A 19223-nucleotide genomic window follows, 5' to 3' on the forward strand; every position below is an offset into this window, starting at 1 on the left:
ATATAAATATATGTATATTTGATATATATCATTATATAATTAAAGAATTTTAAATTAAAGATAAAGTAATATCTAATCATATAATAATATATATAAATACGTATTTATTTGTATATTTAAAATAGATATATATAATATTATCTTATTTATAATATGAAAATATAATTAGATATTTGACCATACGTAGGATGAATTGATATTTTATAATATGAGATTATTAGATTTTTGCCATATAAAAGTTGAATAGATATTATGCTATGCGATGTAAATATTTAATTATATAGGGGTTATATTGACATTTTATCATATCGGGTAAATTGATATTTATTAAATTTTGTATTATTTTTAATTGTTTATATGAATTGATATTTTATTATATAAGAGAAAATTGGTATTTTTCTATTTTTATATCAAATTTTTTAAAATGTACTTATACTTACAATACCTAATAAAGCGTTTGATTGAGCAGTGAAGAATAAGAAGGTGTTATGGTGGGATTCTTTTTAATTTAATCTATATATTAACACTTAAAACTCATTATTATATTATTAACTTTACAAAAAAAAATTGAATTCTTTTCATAATATTAGATCAATTTTATTATTTAAAAAGCCAAAATTATTAAAATTTTCTATTTTATATTATTTATCTTTTACATTTATTTTTTAAGAGCAATATCATATATACTCAATTCAATTATATAAATAGGTATATATTTATATATTTTATTATATATTAAATATTATTTAATTATTTTAATTCAAAATTACTTAAATTTTGTAACAGACTACACTCAAATGTTTTTTTCTCTTACAATGTCAAAATTTATGAAAACACTATAACTATGTGAATTTATTTTTGATATATAATTTGAGTATATAAATAATATATTATTATGTAATTAGATATTTTAAATTAAAAATAAAACAACACTTAAACTTAATCATATTATAATATATCATTTATATATCTAAATTATATATAAAAAATATGTACAATATGAAAAAAAAATTGGTGAAATGTAACGTTGATTTGAAATAATTAATTTATTGTAAGTAAAAGTGAAATATAGGAATGAAACATGTGACATGATAGAGATTTGCCATTTTTGAGAGATAGCATCATCTCAAAAATTGACTTAGTTTAAATTTAAACCGAATTTGCATTAAAAGATTCGACTTATTTTTTAAATTAAATTATACTTAAGCTAAGGATGTTCAATTCGGTCTGATTCAAATTCATGACTCCAGTAAATAATTTAAATTTATGGCTTGACTTAATTTAAATTTATAATTCAAATTATTAGTTTGAATTTATAATTTAGTTCGGCTTAAAATTTATAACTCATATATATATATATATATATATATATATATATTGTGCCCTAAACCATTTTTAGTAAGAAAATAAATAAAAATATATCAATTTTTATAATATATATTTTATTTTAAAAAATAGACTAAACATTTGAAAACCACAACTGAAAGAACACTAAAATGAGAAAATCTTAACTTGCCGTTAAAATAAAAAAATATCATAAACCGCCTAAATTGGAAGTTTTCAGAAAATATCTCCACCACGTGTGGTGAAAAAATAACAAGAACCCCCTGCCGGCGAACTGAAATCTCAACTTAACCCCCAACCACGCGCCCCTTAAATTAATATCTGTCTTTGTTCTTACTCCTTATCCGGATATCCCTGTAGAATTGGTAAAGCAACCCGGGGGGAGGTTATTTTTGTCCAGAGACTTATCGCCCTGAATCAATCCGATTAGGGTTCTTCCTACAAGCCTGTAACGTCAAAAAACAAAGCAAAATCACGCTACGCGGTTTCTGAAAACCGTTAAACACCAGGTATGTTGCACACGTTTCTCAATTTTTCATTATAGCATCGAGCGACCGACTTTGAATTGCGACGTTTCTTTCTGAATTATTTTCTCGCTTACACGACTGGGACTGTTAGATCTATACATTTGAACTTGGGAATTGAATTGTGATTAGATATGTACAACGGCATCGGATTACAGACCCCGAGAGGGTCCGGGACCAACGGTTACATTCAAACGAACAAGTTTTTCGTGAAGCCGAAGACAGGTAGGGTTACTGATAACACCAAGGGATTTGAGGCTGGTCAGGGCACGGCTGGCGTCACTAGGAAGCCGAATAAGGAGATCCTGGAGCATGAGCGTAAACGTCAGATTCAGCTTAAGCTTGTGGTGCTTGAGGACAAGCTTGTTGACCAGGGTTACACGGAGGCTGAGATTGCAGAGAAGCTTGAAGAAGCTAGAAAGGCCTTGGAAGCCGCTTCAGCTTCTGAGGAAGGTGGTGGACACACTGCTATCGTGGTTGGAGATGCAAAGTAATTATTCTATCGTAATCTTTATGGTAGATAGCTTATTCACGTGCTAGTTATAGGAGTCGGTTTGGTTTTATGGAATGTATGTGTTGATTGCATTAAAGGCAAACTTATATGCTTGTCTCTCCTTTAGGCTACAGGGTGATTACTGTTGTCTTCCTTGTTGGCTTTGTTCTGGAGGCATAAATGTATTCAGACTGGGATTTGTTGAAGCGGAATTATTTTTAACATTTCTTCCTTATTCTTGACTCTGGAAAATTCTTGTGTATTTATTTCTTTCTATTCGGGTTTTTGTTATTTTTTTCTTTATGGTAAAGTAAGGAGTACGATAAACTAATTTTTCCTTTTTAGTTCTACAGTTCTACATATGTGAGTTGTTTGAATGGTCTGTGCATTTGTTTTCTGATTGGAGATAATTGTCAGATAGGTTAATCTTAGGAATCATCGCCCTTTTTTATCTTTTGTGCATTTTTGGAGGTTCACAGTTTTCCTTTAGTCTTGCATAGTTTATATTCTCTTTAATTTTTATGGGCAATTTATATTCTTCCTAGATTTGCTACTCTAAATTATAGTTTTACCTGTGATTCCTATCTCAGGTTTAGTTGGAAAATAGTTTGTGATGTAAGATGGACAGTAGTTATTATCATTTTTGTGCTTGTGATTTGGTTTGATGTGCTTGAAATATAATGATAATCAAGGGGTCTGATTTGGATCTTTTTTTTTTTTTTTGGGGTCTGATCAGGGTGTCTGAAACTGAGACTCACAAAATTGCTGCTAGAAAGGAGAAACAGATGGAACAGTTTAGAGCTGCTCTTGGTATAAGCACAGCTGAACCTAATGAAAGAGCTGGAGGAGGTGTTGATGGAGCAAGTGGTCAAAAGAATGGTTCAAATGACGATAGCAAGTGGCTTGAGAAAAGTGAACATGCTTTTTTGGATAGAGAGACCAACTGGAAGAGACGAATGGCAGAAGATGGAAAAGATGGGAAAGCTGAGAAGGATGATAAGAAAAAGGTTGTTAAAGATGTGAAAGATAAGAATGATGAGCCTCAGCACCGAAAGGGAGATAGTAGGAAGAGAAGACGTAGGGATGTTTCTTCTAATTCAGATAGCAGCAATGAGCATAGTGAAGGGATTTCAAAGAAGCATCATAAAGGTAGCCTGAAGAGTGATTCTGAGGATGAAACTGATAGTGACAACGAAAAGAAAACAAGTAGATCTTCAAAGAACCACAAGAAAAGCAAAAAACATATTAGTGACAGTTCTGATTCTTCAAGTGATGATGAAATTGGCAAGATTAGTTCCAGAAGGAAAGTTGATAAATATGGAAAATCTAATGGGAGTCATGATTCAGATGATGGTTCTGATTCTGATGAAAGCTTATATAAACGTAAGACTCAGAAGGGAAAGCAGAATGTCAAGTCAACAGCACAACATGTTTCTGAGGATGACTCTGACACCAGCAGTGGGATAGAAAAGAAAAGAAGTCAAATTGGAAAACCTTATTATCAGCAGGGTGGAAGCCATAGGAGAGGGAAAGAAAGTTCTGATGTGAAGCCTCATAGGAACAGCAATAATGATAGATATGGAAAAAGCACTCAAAGCAAGGATGATAAAGACTTGGTAAAAAAGGGCCCTAGGGGGAATGACTGTAAGGATGATTCTTCTGATGTTAGTGGTGATGTCAAAATTGAGAGTGGTAGGAGAAGTAGGAGACATGATTATGATGATGAAGATTCTGATTCCAGTTATGATAGAAGTAATAAGGTAACAGCAAGAAGGCCTAAGGCAATTGAAAAGAAGTCATCTTCTCTGATCAATGAAAGTGATAATAGCGATACAAACAGTGATGAGTCTCGCAAGGTAAGCATTGACAGTGATTCAGTTAGTAGTGGGAGTGATGACAGACATGAGAGAAGTGGGGAACAATCTCTGGGTAAAAAAAGAAGTGGACGTGGAGAGGCTTTTACTGATAGAGGTGGAAAAAAGGGTCCTGGATCAAGTCATGCTTTAAGTGACAGAAGACGAGAAAGAAGTGATCTCAACAATGATGCTGCTTTAGAGACACTGAAAAAACTAGAGGAGAAAAGTCTGCACAATACTAGGGGAGATGCTGGTGATAGGTATAGATCCACCTATGCACAGCAAGAAAATATGACTGGTAAGTTTGATGATGCAAACAGGGAGGAGCATCGGGAATCAAAATTAAGAAGTCGGATTGTTGGAAAGGACACACAGCACAAAGATCATCCTGCAGATATGAAACTTGAATCTGAAATGGGCTCTAGACAGCATAAGAACAAGGATAATCAGAGGGGTGATGATTGGAATTACAAAGAGAATGCTGGGGGGAGGAGGCAAAGTAGGGATGAAGAGGAGCGGAAGGAGAGAAAGCACCAAAGTGATGAGGAAGAGCATACTGGGGGAAGAAGGCTTAGCAGGGCTGAAGAAGAGAGTAAAGAGAGAAGGCACCGAAGAGATGAGAAGGAGCATGCAGGGGGAAGGAGGTATAGCCAAGATGAAGAGGAGCTTAAAGAGAAAAGGTACCCAAGAGACGAGGAAAAGCAGGCAGGAGGAAGAAGGCATAGCAGGGGTGAGGAGGACCATAAAGAGAGAAAGCGCTATGAAGATGAGGAAGAGCATTCAAGGGAAAGAAAGCACAGTGGGGATGAAGAGGTACGTAAATGGAGGAAACGCCAAAGAGATGAGGAAGAGGATCACAAGTATAGAAGGCATAGAGAAGATGATGAAGGGCATCATCGAGTTAGTCGAAGGCATGGAAGAGGGGAGGAAGAAGAAAGAGGAAGTAGAGGTCCTGAGCTGGAAAAACAATCTGATTACTCCAAAAGGGGTAGATATGATGATTCACGGTCAACTGAAGGAAAGAAGCAAAGAAGTGATGATGATTGGGGCAGATATCGAAACTAAAGGTGCTTTCCGGGGTTCAAAATGTAGCTGGTGAGTTATTTCTCCTGTTGCATTTGTTATATGCTTGCCATAGTGAATTATACTTAATTTTTGTTCATTTCTGCTCAAGTATTAAAGTTAGAAAATGCCAATTTCCAATACTTTGCACTCTGCTAATTTTGTTCTCTAAACTTAATTACTATAATTTTGACAGAAATTTCTTCATTTGCCTTTTCTTTTCCGGAGTTTCTTTTTCTTGATTGTAGTTTAAATGGTTTTTTTACAGCCTTGCCAAACCAAGGCTGATTACTAAAATCATTAACTTGGTTTGTGGGTTCTTTTCCTGGATTGAAGTCTAAATGGACTGTTGCAGCCTCGCCAAACCAATTCCCAACTGAGTAAACATTCTCTCCAAGAGCTGAATTCAGGGAAATGGAAACTTGGCTGCATGTATTGGGAGACACAGAGCGTTGATTTCTGTGAGAGGTTCTTGATCTCTCCTACAACTATCTCGTACCAGATTGTGAAATGAGTTGCTGAATAATATTTTCGCTATTTGTTTAATGAATTTGTACTTGGTGATATGCCAAGATCACAATGGGGTATGCTTTTGTTGCGTGCCTGGGAGACTTAGGTGACAAATATAGTACTTGCTTTTTGTCCTTTGATCTTTAGGGAAATGAAACCCTTTGTTGTATGTTTTGATAGATGATCTATCTGGCTTTGTTGTCTTTAAATGATTTTATTATTTTAGGATAAACTTATTCTAATGAAGCATAGATTAGGTGATTGGAGTTTTGAGTATTATAATTTAAGGAATTGTAGGGCTAAATTTGAGGCAAGCTGGCTTGAGTTTGTTTATCAGTGCAGTCCAAACGAGCTTGAATTGAGTTTTGCTTAGAGTAGCTTGAGTTCAAGTTTAAGGTTTTTATATTGTTGAGTTCGAGTTTGAGAGTGTTTGTCTTGTTAAGCTTGGAAAGTTTGATTAAAATCGGTTAAAAAAATATTGTTTTGATCAATACATTTTAAAACGATACTGATTTGATCAATTTTGGTGCTAAGCTTTTTAGGAATATCCTCAACTCCTCCCCTTTGAGTCCCTCCTAAGATTGCTAATAAGTTGAGTTGCTCAAAAACTATTTGTGGCTTGGCTTATGTTGAGTTAAGACTCAACTTGGTTACAATTGAGCCAAGTGCAAGTGATTCGAGTATAATATTTGAGTCAAGTTTGAGTTCACCATTTCTCAACTTGATGAGTTCACAAGCTCGTGACTTGGCTTTATTAGATTTATACACTTACATCTTCAAAATCTTACATTTACACTCATAGGCATTTATATTCAAGTCGGCAAATGTTTTTTTACCTCAATTTTTTAAATTTGCACAAACAATCTAATACTGAATTTTATACGTAAGAAAGTTGATAAATATATAAATTACGAGTTTTAACCATAATTTCTAAACTCCAAAGTTGAAGTGCCAACTCAGCAATAATATTTGGTTTAGTTCAATTGTAATCCTATTTTCCATCACAACCTTGACTTCGTTTCCTATGCCAAAGTTGGCATCAAAGCCGACCTTGGCTCCCTCCAGCCTTGTTAACTCATGATCGATTCCCAGTCCCTCAAGTTGCCATTAAACTTTTATAAAGCTCTTATTAGAATCAAAACGAAACATTTTGTATTTTCCCCTGAACCATGCCAGCATCATGCCAAAGTAGGCATTCCATGTCGTTGATTGTGTTCATCATGATGATGGCTACATGATCAATAGCAAAATTGATGAAGCCAGATTTGTTCACTGTGCATATTAACAATTAAAATCATTTAAATTATCCAAGTAATTTCAATTTTAATTATAAAAGAGGTTAATAATATTGATAGAATATTAAATTTTTTATAAAAAAATCTTGGACTCAAATCTTTGTGACGCTTATAAAATTTTCTAATTAATTATCATAAAACTGATTTTTTATTTTAAAAATCTATTTATTAAATAAAAAATTACGCTAAAATTTGGGATGACATTTCATTATCCAGATCATGTGCCTCAATTTTATGAACAGTTACATTTTACCCTTTTACACAAATTCAACATTGATAACCTAACGAGTAATGGCAATTGGCAAGGTGACTCTGTGGGAAAAATTGTGTTTTCCAATACCTGATGAAGTATATTGTTATTAGAGTAAACCTCAGTGGGAAAATTGCAGTTCACTTTAAAATTAACGGTGTTTAGGTTTTTATATTATTTTATTTTTTAAGGTTAAAGGTTAAATATCCTTAACTTGAATCCGTTTTATTATCATTTTAAGTTTTTAACTAAACATTATATCAGTAAAATTATGTGTATTTATTTTATATACATAAATATATATATTTATATATATTATTATAAGATTAAATAATTTTAAATTAATAATAAAATAATACATAATCAAATAATAATATATATAAATATTTATATACATAAAATAAATATGCATATTATGCTATAACTAAATATAGCATCCCTGTACTTTGTTTATATTATGTAACACAGGGCTAGCAGTTTCGCTTTACGTGAATCTGGCTGCTATAGTGAGAGGCAACATCCTGGTTGTTTGGGATTAGAGCCAGACCCAGATCCAATCCAAATTGAGTTTGCGAGCTACCTGAGTTTTTGAGTTTTTATTAGATCAACTTCAAAATATCCAAATCGAGCTCGTTTGAATAGATGGATAATATTATCAAAACACGACTACTAAAATAAAATAGTCTTATAAAATCAATAAATAATACCATTAACAAACTAAATAACATAATTATAAAGACAAATAAACTGATTTTAAACCAAATTATTAAATTAAAACTCCAATTCGAGAACACCATATTCGAATCAATCCACGTATTTGATCCACACGACCTGAAAAACGATCCACACCTATTTAGGGTTGCAAGAATTACGGTTCGGACGATAGCCTCGGTAAGAAGCGTACATTAAACATGCCTGCCAGTCTCACTGGTAAATATTTGGGCCAATATCGTTAAGAAAGACCAATTATACATTTGCAGGTATAGAGACTTGCATATCTACTTTTAAATGCCAACTGCTGCTCGGCAGAAAAGTGCTCCAACTTCATATTTACACCAGAGCAATCAAAATACATTAGGGTTATAGTCTGTATATGTTGTCACTCTGACACTATCAGAGCCATGAACTGGCTTTATCATATGTGCACACTACTGCACCATTTATGCACTGAATCCTTTGTGAAGAGAACTCCAAGGATTTGAAGGAACCCTGACACAAGCTTGGGCAGATGCTTCGGTCATCTTGTCCTCCTGAATTCCGGCATCGCAAAGGTTTGCGAGAGATCGCATATGTTTCATTCCATATTGGGACAGGGATCCACAGTGTGTTTCGAAAGTTCTCACCTGCACAGCACAGCATTGTAGGGCACAAGTTTTCACTGATCAAAATTGCCAGGATAGACCCTTTTTCAATATCAGAAATTTTTTATGTTTCTGAGTGCACCTTGAGCAAAACAGGATTATCTACGCTGAAAAATATAAGAAGAAATGGGCACAAATATGAAGAAAAACGTTTAACAAGAAGTTTACCAGTGATTTAAGGCAGTCCCAGTCATCCACTAGAGGTTGACCTGCTGGTCGCACAGCGTTCAAGACCTCTAGACCTTTCTCAATTCCAAATAAAAGCTTTCCTATGAGTTTGATGCTGTTGTCTATATGCATTCTATGAGACATTGCTTCAACAAACTGCTTCTGAGCTTCAACTTTCCTCAAAGAACCTTCTGGGGCCTTGCGATACTATACAAATAAAGGATAGCCAAACTGAGAAGGGTTAACATTGTCAAAGAACCAGTTCCATACATTATTGAAGAAAGAGAGGGCCACTGTTTTGTCTCATTCCTTTCACACTTTTCACACAGTGAGAATGTTAAATCGAATAATAAGATGTAAAAAATATGTAGTATTGTAACCTTTTAGGCAAATTTAACCCTACTCTACTTTTGCTCGTCAGAGCTCCTGTTATGCTGCTTTTGGCATTCTAGTGAAATTACATATCTAAAGTCTTCTTACAGAATCATTAATATCTCATTTTATCTACACCTAAAAGAAATGAAAAACTACCAAGCATGTGTAAACCACATCATAACCATTCCATCCCAAATAAGTAAACAACACATCAATGAGATATATAACTAATGGACAAAAAGTACAAACCTTATCCCAGAAGTGCACAAGATCAGCATCACGCTGGTTAACAGCTTTTGAGGATGGTCTCAAGAAATTTTCACCAACAAAAGTATAATTATCGTTTGCAGGATTTGTACCCAAATACAAAAAGAGATTATCTTTGCTAAGCCCAATATCACCATACTGCATGACATGAGAGCCAAAGGCAGAATTGTCATTTGCAGTCCTCTCTTTAACCTGGAAATACCAACAACAAACTATTGATTAACAAAACCATTTAACACCAGAAGGCATCCTTAACCTTCCAGGTTTGACACTTTCAACAACCAATTCTAGCACTTGTAGGCCCAATATTAGACCCATCTGTAGATAATGAAATTCTGCAAAATGATATGGTTGACAATAAGCTCTTACCAGTTCATACTGCTGGTGCAAAGTTTCGCTCCTCAGGTTGTGTACGTCACTAAACCAAAAAAGTCAAAATATTACAGTTTATTAAAGAAAAAATTAAACAGTATACATAGAAAACTTCGGAATTTTCATTACAAAGGCTGATAATTGACCAACCAAAGCTGATTGGGGTCAAAGAAACTGAATAACTAAAACATGCACAAAATGGCAATTTTACAGAAGTTGGTATAGTTCACATCAGCCACTTAACCCCTGTTTTTGTATCTAACATCCTCTAAAATTATTCATGGGAGAGAATTGTTTGTGTCTATCTCCAGTCAAACCAAATAATTGACCATTTATCATGCTTCATGACCAAGTACATGCTTCAACACTAGGATGAGATAAATTAAATTAAAATTGTTGCCATACCTGTCCTCCATCCAAGCAACACTATACAAGTCACCCAAACAGGTATCGTATTCAGGAGGAGGGCTAGGATAATCCCCAGGGCAATAAGTCCCCCAACTGCTCTCTACTGCATTTGCTGCTGTGGTTGCATAGATATTCAAACCCTCAGGAAGAAGACCCTCAAAGATACTTCCAGATTCGCAAGCTTCAAGATAAAATACCTACAGTTTTGCAGATGTAAGTCAACAAAGTTACAACTTCACCAAAACTGTCAAAACAAATTCAGTAAATGGCAGTTCACCAGTAATTTACCAAGTTTTTGTAGGTCCCAGAAGCATGCTTTTTCTTTAAGACATCAATCAAATCGTTTGCATAAAGATATGGGCTGGTTGGCATCCCTTGAATAAATCAAGAAGTGAATAATAAAAAGTAAATTCATCTGTCAGATTTCTAAATCACGTGTATATTCTATCTTTAATCTTTAAAGGGAAAAACAAATTATCAGAACAATATGGTAAATAAAAATAAAAGCATGAACAAAAACAGAAACATCCAGTTTGAATCACTTGAGGTAAAATCTTTCTTTCAAATCAAGCACAAATTCAAATAATTTGCTAAACTAGATGCAGACGTACAATACTATATTTACTAAAATAATGTAGGTCTAGCCAGATGACTCTTAAGACTTCAAACAAAGTGCAACGACATTTATCATAATCCAATTTTAATTCCAACTAAAATATATAAATATTACAAATAAACGTTTCTAGTTAAGGGTGTAACTCGTGAAATGTTTCATTTGATGATGATGAATATAAAAGAAAAGAAAAAATAAAGAGGCCAAAGGACTATTTCCCACCCAAGGTATGTTATTTTCCCAAGTTTTTCCCCTTTAATTTTAAAAATCTCAAATACCCATCCATGAACAGTTAAAATTAACAGTAGTAAGGGCAAAATCGTTATTTTATCTATAATATTAAAAATAACTAAAATATAATCTCTTTTACCCCTCTAGACTTTAAAAACTAAAAGTTTCCCTCAGTCTAAGTTTTAAAAAATGGCACTTTCCCCTTAGAGTTTCGTTTCCAGATCTCCGACGCCATTGCCGGTTGCTTTTTCCTCCTGAAGCTTCCTCTCCTTCCGACAGTCTCTTTCCACCCATTTGGATGCCCTTCGACGTCGGGAGAGCTGAGGAAGACAAAGTCTTCGTCTTCTCATACAAAGATGAAGTTGTTATCGTCGTTGTGTAGGAAGATGAAGAGTTTCGTTTGGGAAAACAAAGAGTTTTGTCTGAGAAGACAAAGACTTCGTCTTTCCCGGCTCCTCCGATGTTGATCGGGCGTTCAAATAGGTTGAGAGAGATCACCAAAGAGAGAGAAAACTTCGAGAGGGAGAGGCCGTCGGAGATCTGGAAACGAAACTCTAGGAGAAAACTGTCATTTTTTAAAACTTAAACTGAAAAAAACTTTTAATTTTTAAAGTTTAGAAGGACAAAAAATGATAAAATTTTAAAGGGTTAGGGTTTCATTAGTTTTAACTGCTCATGAGCGGGTATTTAAAAATTTCAAAGTAAAAAAAAGAAACTTGAGAAAGTAGCTAATACCTTGGGAAATAGTCCTTTGGCCAAATAAAGATGATACACTTATAACTATGCAGCTGTTTGTCTATATATATGCTTAATATTAATGGTATTCATAAAGCACCAAACCACATGCTTTTTAGGTATCCGTGCCCCTGTTCAACACTACAAAATGTTTTCAGACCAGACATTTACTCAGTGACTTGCCGACCAGTGGTTAGACCGGTATACTCCTTAAATAAACATTAAAAATAATATTAAATATCAAATCTGGAATATATGTCAACTAAATTGAATTTGACTGGGTGGTTAAAGATGTCCATCTCTAAATTGTGAGAGCTGGGTTTGAGTTCTAGGAGTTGGAAACTTTTACAAAAAAGTTCTCGACAAATTTAATTGATAGTGGAAAATGGCTTTGGGATAAGCCCAAAACGGAAATTAGTGATTGTTGCTCAACTCAAACCAGAAATTAAAACATAAGATGAATACAGAAGCCACGAAATCTTATAACAAAGTTATGAAGTACTAACCCAGCACCCCAGGACCTCCATGATCTGTGTAGTATATGAAAATATGATCGTTTGGACCACTATCCACAACCTTCCCGCTGCCCCCCGTAAGAGCCGTCTTGTTACCAAGAATAACAGCAAAGAAGTTTCCAACAGTAACATCTTCCCCAACATAATCCTTCCAGAATTAAATAAACCACATCAATCAATTTGCAATATTATATCATATCACTAGATTCAAGTAAACACACAGACGAAATAAAACAAACCTTAGGAACTCCGTCGTAAACATCGTCACCAAGCGGACTGTTAATGATCACTCCAGGCCTAGGATTTTCTTCATTCAAAGCTATATCATCGTACATGAAAACAATGATATTTTCCTCTTTTAGACCGCCTTTTCTCAGGAGTTGGTAAGCATGACAAACATCAGCCTGAAACACAGATTTTTTTTTTTTAAATATAAACAACATAACAAGAAATTTTGCTAATTTAACGAATTTCAACAACCTGGTGCCTGTAATTCCAGTAACCATTTGATCCTGCGATCAGGACCGCCCATCTCGTCCCCACAGTATCATCGTCGCCGTCGACCGCACCAGGACGGAAGAACCTAGATGCTTCTGAGCGTAATCGGAGAACGTTACCGGATATGTCTCTGGCTCCGACGACAACTACGGAGAGAGCGGCAAGAACCGTGAACAACACGCAAGCTGTGAGGCGCGTCATTGTCGAGTGAAGCGACTCGATTGGCAGAGCTAAATTTACATAAAGAATGGCGGTTGTGGAGGAAATATATAGTGGCGGATGAATAATTCTTCTTTTTTAAAGGTAGTGTGATTATAGCTCGCACGTACACGTCATACTTCTGAATTTGGACGGTCCAGATGCAACTGATTTATTTTAAAATTGTTAAATCGGTGCGTACGTATCGACCCTTACTTTAATGGATGGTTTATGGCTCGACTAAGCCCAACGTCAACACGTAACGTTGTTTCATTGGCTGGCTTTAATTTGTCTAAGAGCTAACTCAACTCACTGATCCCACCCAAGGTTTGGACTTAAGACAAATTTCTATTCATAATTGACATGAATAACACTTTACCCCCTGTTATTTTACACCTTCTATTTTACGTTTTAATATAATTCCAAATTAACAAAAAATTATAAATAAATCTTTTAAATAACCAAATTATATAAAAATTCAATTATTTCCCTATCCTTTCATCTTCATTTTTCCGCCTAGATAGAGATATTAATAATTTAAAATTATATATTTAAAAATAAATAATTTTTTTATTCATATTATACCAATAGTAATTAAATCATATATTATATCATATATCAAAAATCTGATTTTTTAGATTATATATTCTATCATATCTTATAGTATAATACATTTTTTAAATAATAAAAAAATATAATTAATACTTTATTATTTTTTTAAAATATTATAAACCCTCATAAAATTTAAATTTTATTTATTTATATTATATTGTATATTATAAGATTGATAACTATACTTTGAATTATATAATTTAGTTGACGTTAAAAAATCATTATTACAATTTATATAAAAGCAAAACAACTATATTCTTGATTTTAAGAGTTAGCAAAACTGATGAAACATTAGAATTTTTATGAATCTAGTTATTATGAGTCTAGTTAATAATTATGTGTCGAATTCGTCTGTATAATAAATACAGACAAAAATCTAGATTATAAAAAAGAAAAAAGGCAACTATATTCCCATTATTTTAGTTGGACAATGACTTAGGCGGAATCAATTAGAATCAATTATATAAAAGAAAGCAGAATATTCACGTATTCTGGTTGGCCCGTCGCCATCCCACTCCCACCCGCCAAGTCTGAAAATTAGTCCCCGGTTCATGAAACCGCGGTTCATTTTGATATCCCGCAATAAGTTTCTAGGCTTGATTTTGAAAATTTTAGTTAGATGCGTGGTGATTTACGTAAATCACAAACGTCAAACTCAGAGTCTTTGTTTTGAAGCATCTGTTTTGACTTTTGAGGGGATGTCTTGGACCTACCAAACAAGTATAACAAGTGGGTATTATGTATAAATAAGGCCACATGACAACGTCCCACCCAAGGCTTGTAGCAAACTCACTTTCCCCTCGGCTAATTAGTGAGAATTTAAATATATATTTATTTAAATTTATTATTATTATCAAAGTTAAAATTATTATTTATTAAAATATTTGAAAAAATTAAAAATTTATCATATTTTATTTTTAAATTTAAAAATCTGATTATTTTTTTACTCAAAGTTTAAAAAATTAATAGTTTTTCTTTAACGTTGTTTCTTCAATGATTAAAGTCAACTAACCTCTATATCGATACTCCTCTCTCTTTTAAAAGATGACGAATCATCGACCAACTAGACTTTTTTTTATATATAAATAAATTATATAAAAATATTTTTCTCTAAATAAATTGATAAAATAATATTTAATTTGAACGATTTTAAAATGAGATAAAAAGTAAACTATCACATTATCGAACAACTATTTTAATTGTCTAATATGACCCCAAAACATCCAACACAATGATGCCTCCGTGGTTAAATATAAAGTTGAATATGTAAAAATCACACTTGAATCGATGTTTTCATCTCTTGCACCGTTGTCATATTTCTCTTACACATTCACCTCAATATTAATTAATAATATCAACCATGTTATTTAAAAGAGAGGAGAAATTAAACATATCATTATAGGGAATATATTAATAATTTTATTGGAATTATAAATCTGATATTAATATTAAATATAAATATTAAATTATTAATATATTTTTTATTAATTTTAAAAAATTATAATTTAATCCTTTTAAAAATATAAAAATTTAACTAATGTTAAAATATTATATTTTGCTTAGTATTATGGAATGTAACAATAATTTTTATAAAACTATGAAAGGGCATATAAATTTTAGAAAATTAAAAAACACCCCTTCTTTTTTATTTTCACCCTTTTATTTAACTGAATTCGTTAATGGAAATTGTTAAGGGTCAATTTTTTTTCCAGCATTGAAAATAGATTTCGTCCTTATATGAGTTTCATCTATCTGCAGTAAACTCTTCGTGGCCCAGATCGGAACCAAAGCTGAGTTGGGTTGGGTTTGAATAATGGATTGGACTCAGCTTGGAAATATTCTGGAGAAACTCCTTCCTTCCTGCTTCATCACCTTCTTCAATGCATAAAACCCTAGCCCACAGAACGCAGCGTTTGGAGCTTAGACTGGTCACATCAACTATTTCTGCACCTGCATCACCCAGGTACCTAAACAAATTTAGAAGGAAAACATATATAAAGAGCTTCTTTCGTATGTCTGATTTTGATTATGGTTTTACCAGGATTTGGAGCTTGGTTTCAGTTTATCATTATCTTTTAAATAACACAATCTACTTGTTATTGTTGATTTTGCAATTTTTTTAATTTTGTTTTGTGGGGTTTTCGTTATAGAAAGGTAACAAGTGAAGTTCTTGCTTTCTGAAATTAAAAACATTATTTTATTTTTCTGTTCAAATCACGCAGAACCTCAATTTTATTTTATTTTTGTTTTGTGAGGCATAGCACCATTCAAATCCCCACTGCTTGTTTATGTGATTATTTAATTGTAATTTTTTCTGGACTTTCTTCTACTAGTGAATTGTTTTTCGAATGATCAATATTGAGGTTCTGCGTGTTTTCAGAGCGTTTATGGAGGAAGGAGAGAACATATTAGGAGCCATTTATGAAGACGATAAGTTAGAAGATTTTGAAGATGTTGAGATGCTTGATGTAGAAGAGGGAGAGCTTTTGGAGCATGTTTCAAGCAAACAAAACAATTTGGAGAAAAGCCATGGTGGTAATGCCAATGTTGGAAACCCGGAATCACAAAGTAAAAACCGGAGGCGAAGGGCAATTAAGAAGAAGAATAAGAAAAAGAAAAGTGGTCTGGGCCCAAAATTCACTGACATAAACAGGTTATGTTTTTAGTGCCCATTTGCGCACACATTTCAATTTGAAAGGTTTAGTGGTGTAGGAGTCCGTAGTGGTTCAAATATTGAATAATTTATGCTCACAGGTTTGTTTCAGATACGTGTAAGCATCTGAAGGAGAGGAAATCATACATGGTATACACTGCTGTAGGTTGCCTAGGGGTTTCTGCACTCGGTGATTTCATTAAAGAGGTATTTCTCATCCCTTTAATTGTATGTAGTGTTGGATTCACAAATATATGATATGCATGCAGTTGAAGGTTTCTGGTCTGATTGTAAAGTTTCCAATTGTGGAATGTACCTATGTGGCTTGTTTTTCTAGAAGTATGTATGTGTTTGTTTAGGCGGGAATCATGTTGTGCTGAAAATTTTCTTCAGACTTCATCTATCATGGACACAGTAGCTTTTCTGTTAGATACCACATTGAACACCTCTCCTTTTCATGCTACTGTATAATTTATCATCAGTTCTGGATACTTCTGAGGGTGACTTCAGCTTATTTCCTGATAACTATGCCTTGTTGACCTTATGCTGGTATCTATTGTATGGTCAGACCGGGCCCTGCCCCTTCCACCACACCCCACAATAACAGCCCGTTCCTGAGCCTGTAAAACCTGTTTAAATTACTTAACCCCTTCCATACAATTTTAAACATTAAAATTGTTAGTTTAGTGGTTTTTCAGACTCTGTTTCCCCTAAATCTTCAAATCTGGCACTGACCCTGTTTACCAATGAAACATTTGGATTGAATGCAAAAGTAATGAAAGGTGAGAACTGGGTTGCTGTTGGATTTCAACCACTCTAGAACTGACAACGCATATCCACTCATTTAAAGCCATACTACCATTCTTGATATCTGATTCTCTATATTTTTTTCAATACACTTGCAGATTTTTTTCTGGCAGAAGCCATTTTGCTGCTTCAAATTATGTGCTCTGAGCTGAGATATACCCTGGCTGAACCAATTCATCATAACTTTTTGTGTAGGTTGATATAATTGTTTTCTTCTAGTATTTTCACTCATCACTCTTGTAAAAATACTTACGACTGCATGGTTTTCTTAAAGTCAAATATAGAAACAGATATTATCCCCATTTTGATCCTTGGGAAGGTGCTGTCCAATTTTTTGATAGAAAAAACTGGCTGAATCTTCCATATAGATGAATGCTGATTATTTGTCATGCCTATGCTAGACAAAAGTGAGTGTTAAGATTGTTGTCATTCTTCTTGTTCATGTTTGTGTACTCTTTTAGTTGTTTGTCAAATTAAATTATTTATTAGTATTGCATGAATACCTTTTTGGTTTATGGGTCATTGCTACACCATGTTTGATTTGCAAATCAGTATTTTTTTATATAGTTATTTTAATTATATATAAGAAAATTTTTTCCATCATGCATATTACGCTATTCTGCTGCATAAGACATATAAACTTTCCGTTTGATAAGCTTTGATGTGATCTCTATTAGAAAAATTTTGGCCGAAAATTTTGGATTGAGCTGTGCAACTATATCCACAAATTCTCTGAAGTAATTTCTTACAGTAATACATATGGAATTTATGGTTTACATATCTGAGCTATTAATTTCTTCTAGTCATGATCATTCATATTTTCTTATTCTCATGCTACCCTTTGATTTTATTTATTGAAGATATCATTCATTAGATTTTGCATTTTGTCTTTGCTGCCTCTGTTTGGTGAAATGCCATATTTCTGCAGGGATCTCTATGATGAAATATTTAATTTTCAGGTGGATGCAATCCAGGCATGTGGTGGTCAGATGACTGCTAATGGCACACGTGCCAGGACAGGCGGTGGCATATTATGGAGCATCATTAAAGCACGAGCACCAAGTGCCTACAAAGAGATAATGAAGAAAACAAAGGAATTTGAGGTGATATGAATATTATTTGATGAATATTGAATGCCTTTTAGTTAGGAGTTTATGGAAGTTTTTCACCGTTTTTGTTTTTTTAACATTTGTATCAGATTTTTTTAATTTTAAATTTCTTATCACAGAAGCAATTCAGGCAACAAAACAGGCAAGCAGTAGAGCAAACCAAAGAAGATTCCCCCCAAAGAGCAGATTTTGCTCCTACCAATGGAATCTCTCCTAGTAATTCAGATGGTTCCATGATTGCGCCTCAACATTGGTATGAACAGTCAAGTGTTGAAGGTAATCGCAAATCAGTTCATCAAAGGATCAGGGTACCTGTATCTTATGATGATGATCTGCTTGGAGAGGATCCGAGGACTGAGTCACTGTGATCCCTAGAAATAATTGTCTCCGATTTTTTTTTTTTAATTGCATGGAGATACAGTTGTGGATACACCTTTATTGAGTCGTGAGACAGAATATCTCGAATTCCCTTTTCTTAGAAGAGGGTATTCAGAGTTGAAAATAGCTAATTCTTTGCTATTGAGGCTTCTGTTATGCAATTCTTGAATATATGATTCTTATTCTTATTATAGTAATATATGGAGAGCCTTTGGTTGATTTCTATCTTGTCACGTGAGCTCCATACATGGCTTTCATGCAGTCTGAGTTTAGCAGGTGAAGGAAGTTCAGCTAAATTGAAATAGAAAGCGAAACTTTCATTCATACTTTGTGTGCAAGTTTTTCTGGTTCTAATGGTATGTATGAGTTTGGCTAGTGAGTGCCAAAATGACTGAATAAATTCCAGTTCGGAATCTATTCTCACAAGTTTCGATTCCTAAATCTTAAGAACTGATATTATCTGATTTCAGTTCCAGTTCCTGTTTTAGAGTAGGGTATTCAACCGCTCACCCCGTTTCTGTAATAATTCAATGAAGCTCAGTAATTGCTAATATGAAGCTCGCATTTTAGAGGAGTCCTGTATGGTCCA

General features: G+C 33.6%; 3 protein-coding genes across 6 annotated transcripts; 2 read left to right on the top strand and 1 right to left on the bottom strand.

The window, feature by feature from the left end:
- The first annotated feature begins 1494 nt into the window (after positions 1-1494).
- LOC123200418 (serine/arginine repetitive matrix protein 2-like) lies at positions 1495-5998 on the top strand. 3 transcript variants are annotated; one of them, XM_044615585.1, is made up of 4 exons: positions 1495-1853; positions 2001-2358; positions 3098-5312; positions 5616-5998. In XM_044615585.1, exons 2-3 carry the CDS (start codon positions 2003-2005, stop codon positions 5280-5282), a joined length of 2541 nt encoding a protein of 846 aa, XP_044471520.1. In that variant the 5' UTR covers positions 1495-1853; positions 2001-2002; the 3' UTR covers positions 5283-5312; positions 5616-5998. The 3 variants fall into 3 exon arrangements, with proteins under 3 accessions (XP_044471520.1, XP_044471521.1, XP_044471518.1); XM_044615586.1 differs by having other exon boundaries at positions 5635-5998; XM_044615583.1 differs by having other exon boundaries at positions 1496-1853; positions 5548-5998.
- Positions 5999-8132: 2134 nt separating this feature from the next.
- On the bottom strand, positions 8133-13146 carry LOC123200721 (vacuolar-processing enzyme-like). The gene is made up of 9 exons (XM_044616066.1): positions 12860-13146; positions 12619-12783; positions 12371-12527; positions 10574-10659; positions 10283-10482; positions 9875-9923; positions 9488-9697; positions 8864-9070; positions 8133-8677 (listed from the first exon to the last, which is right to left on the bottom strand). The coding sequence occupies exons 1-9, from the start codon at positions 13076-13078 to the stop codon at positions 8495-8497; spliced, it is 1476 nt and encodes a 491-aa protein (XP_044472001.1). The 5' UTR covers positions 13079-13146; the 3' UTR covers positions 8133-8494.
- Positions 13147-15453: 2307 nt separating this feature from the next.
- On the top strand, positions 15454-18853 carry LOC123200437. 2 transcript variants are annotated; one of them, XM_044615620.1, is made up of 5 exons: positions 15454-15650; positions 16068-16340; positions 16442-16547; positions 18107-18250; positions 18376-18853. In XM_044615620.1, exons 1-5 carry the CDS (start codon positions 15568-15570, stop codon positions 18622-18624), a joined length of 855 nt encoding a protein of 284 aa, XP_044471555.1. In that variant the 5' UTR covers positions 15454-15567; the 3' UTR covers positions 18625-18853. The 2 variants fall into 2 exon arrangements, with proteins under 2 accessions (XP_044471555.1, XP_044471556.1); XM_044615621.1 differs by lacking the exon at positions 15454-15650 and adding an exon at positions 15690-15841.
- The last annotated feature ends 370 nt before the right edge of the window (positions 18854-19223 follow it).

The sequence above is a fragment of the Mangifera indica genome, chromosome 17 (assembly GCF_011075055.1).
Source record: "Mangifera indica cultivar Alphonso chromosome 17, CATAS_Mindica_2.1, whole genome shotgun sequence".
Taxonomy (NCBI): domain Eukaryota; kingdom Viridiplantae; phylum Streptophyta; class Magnoliopsida; order Sapindales; family Anacardiaceae; genus Mangifera; species Mangifera indica.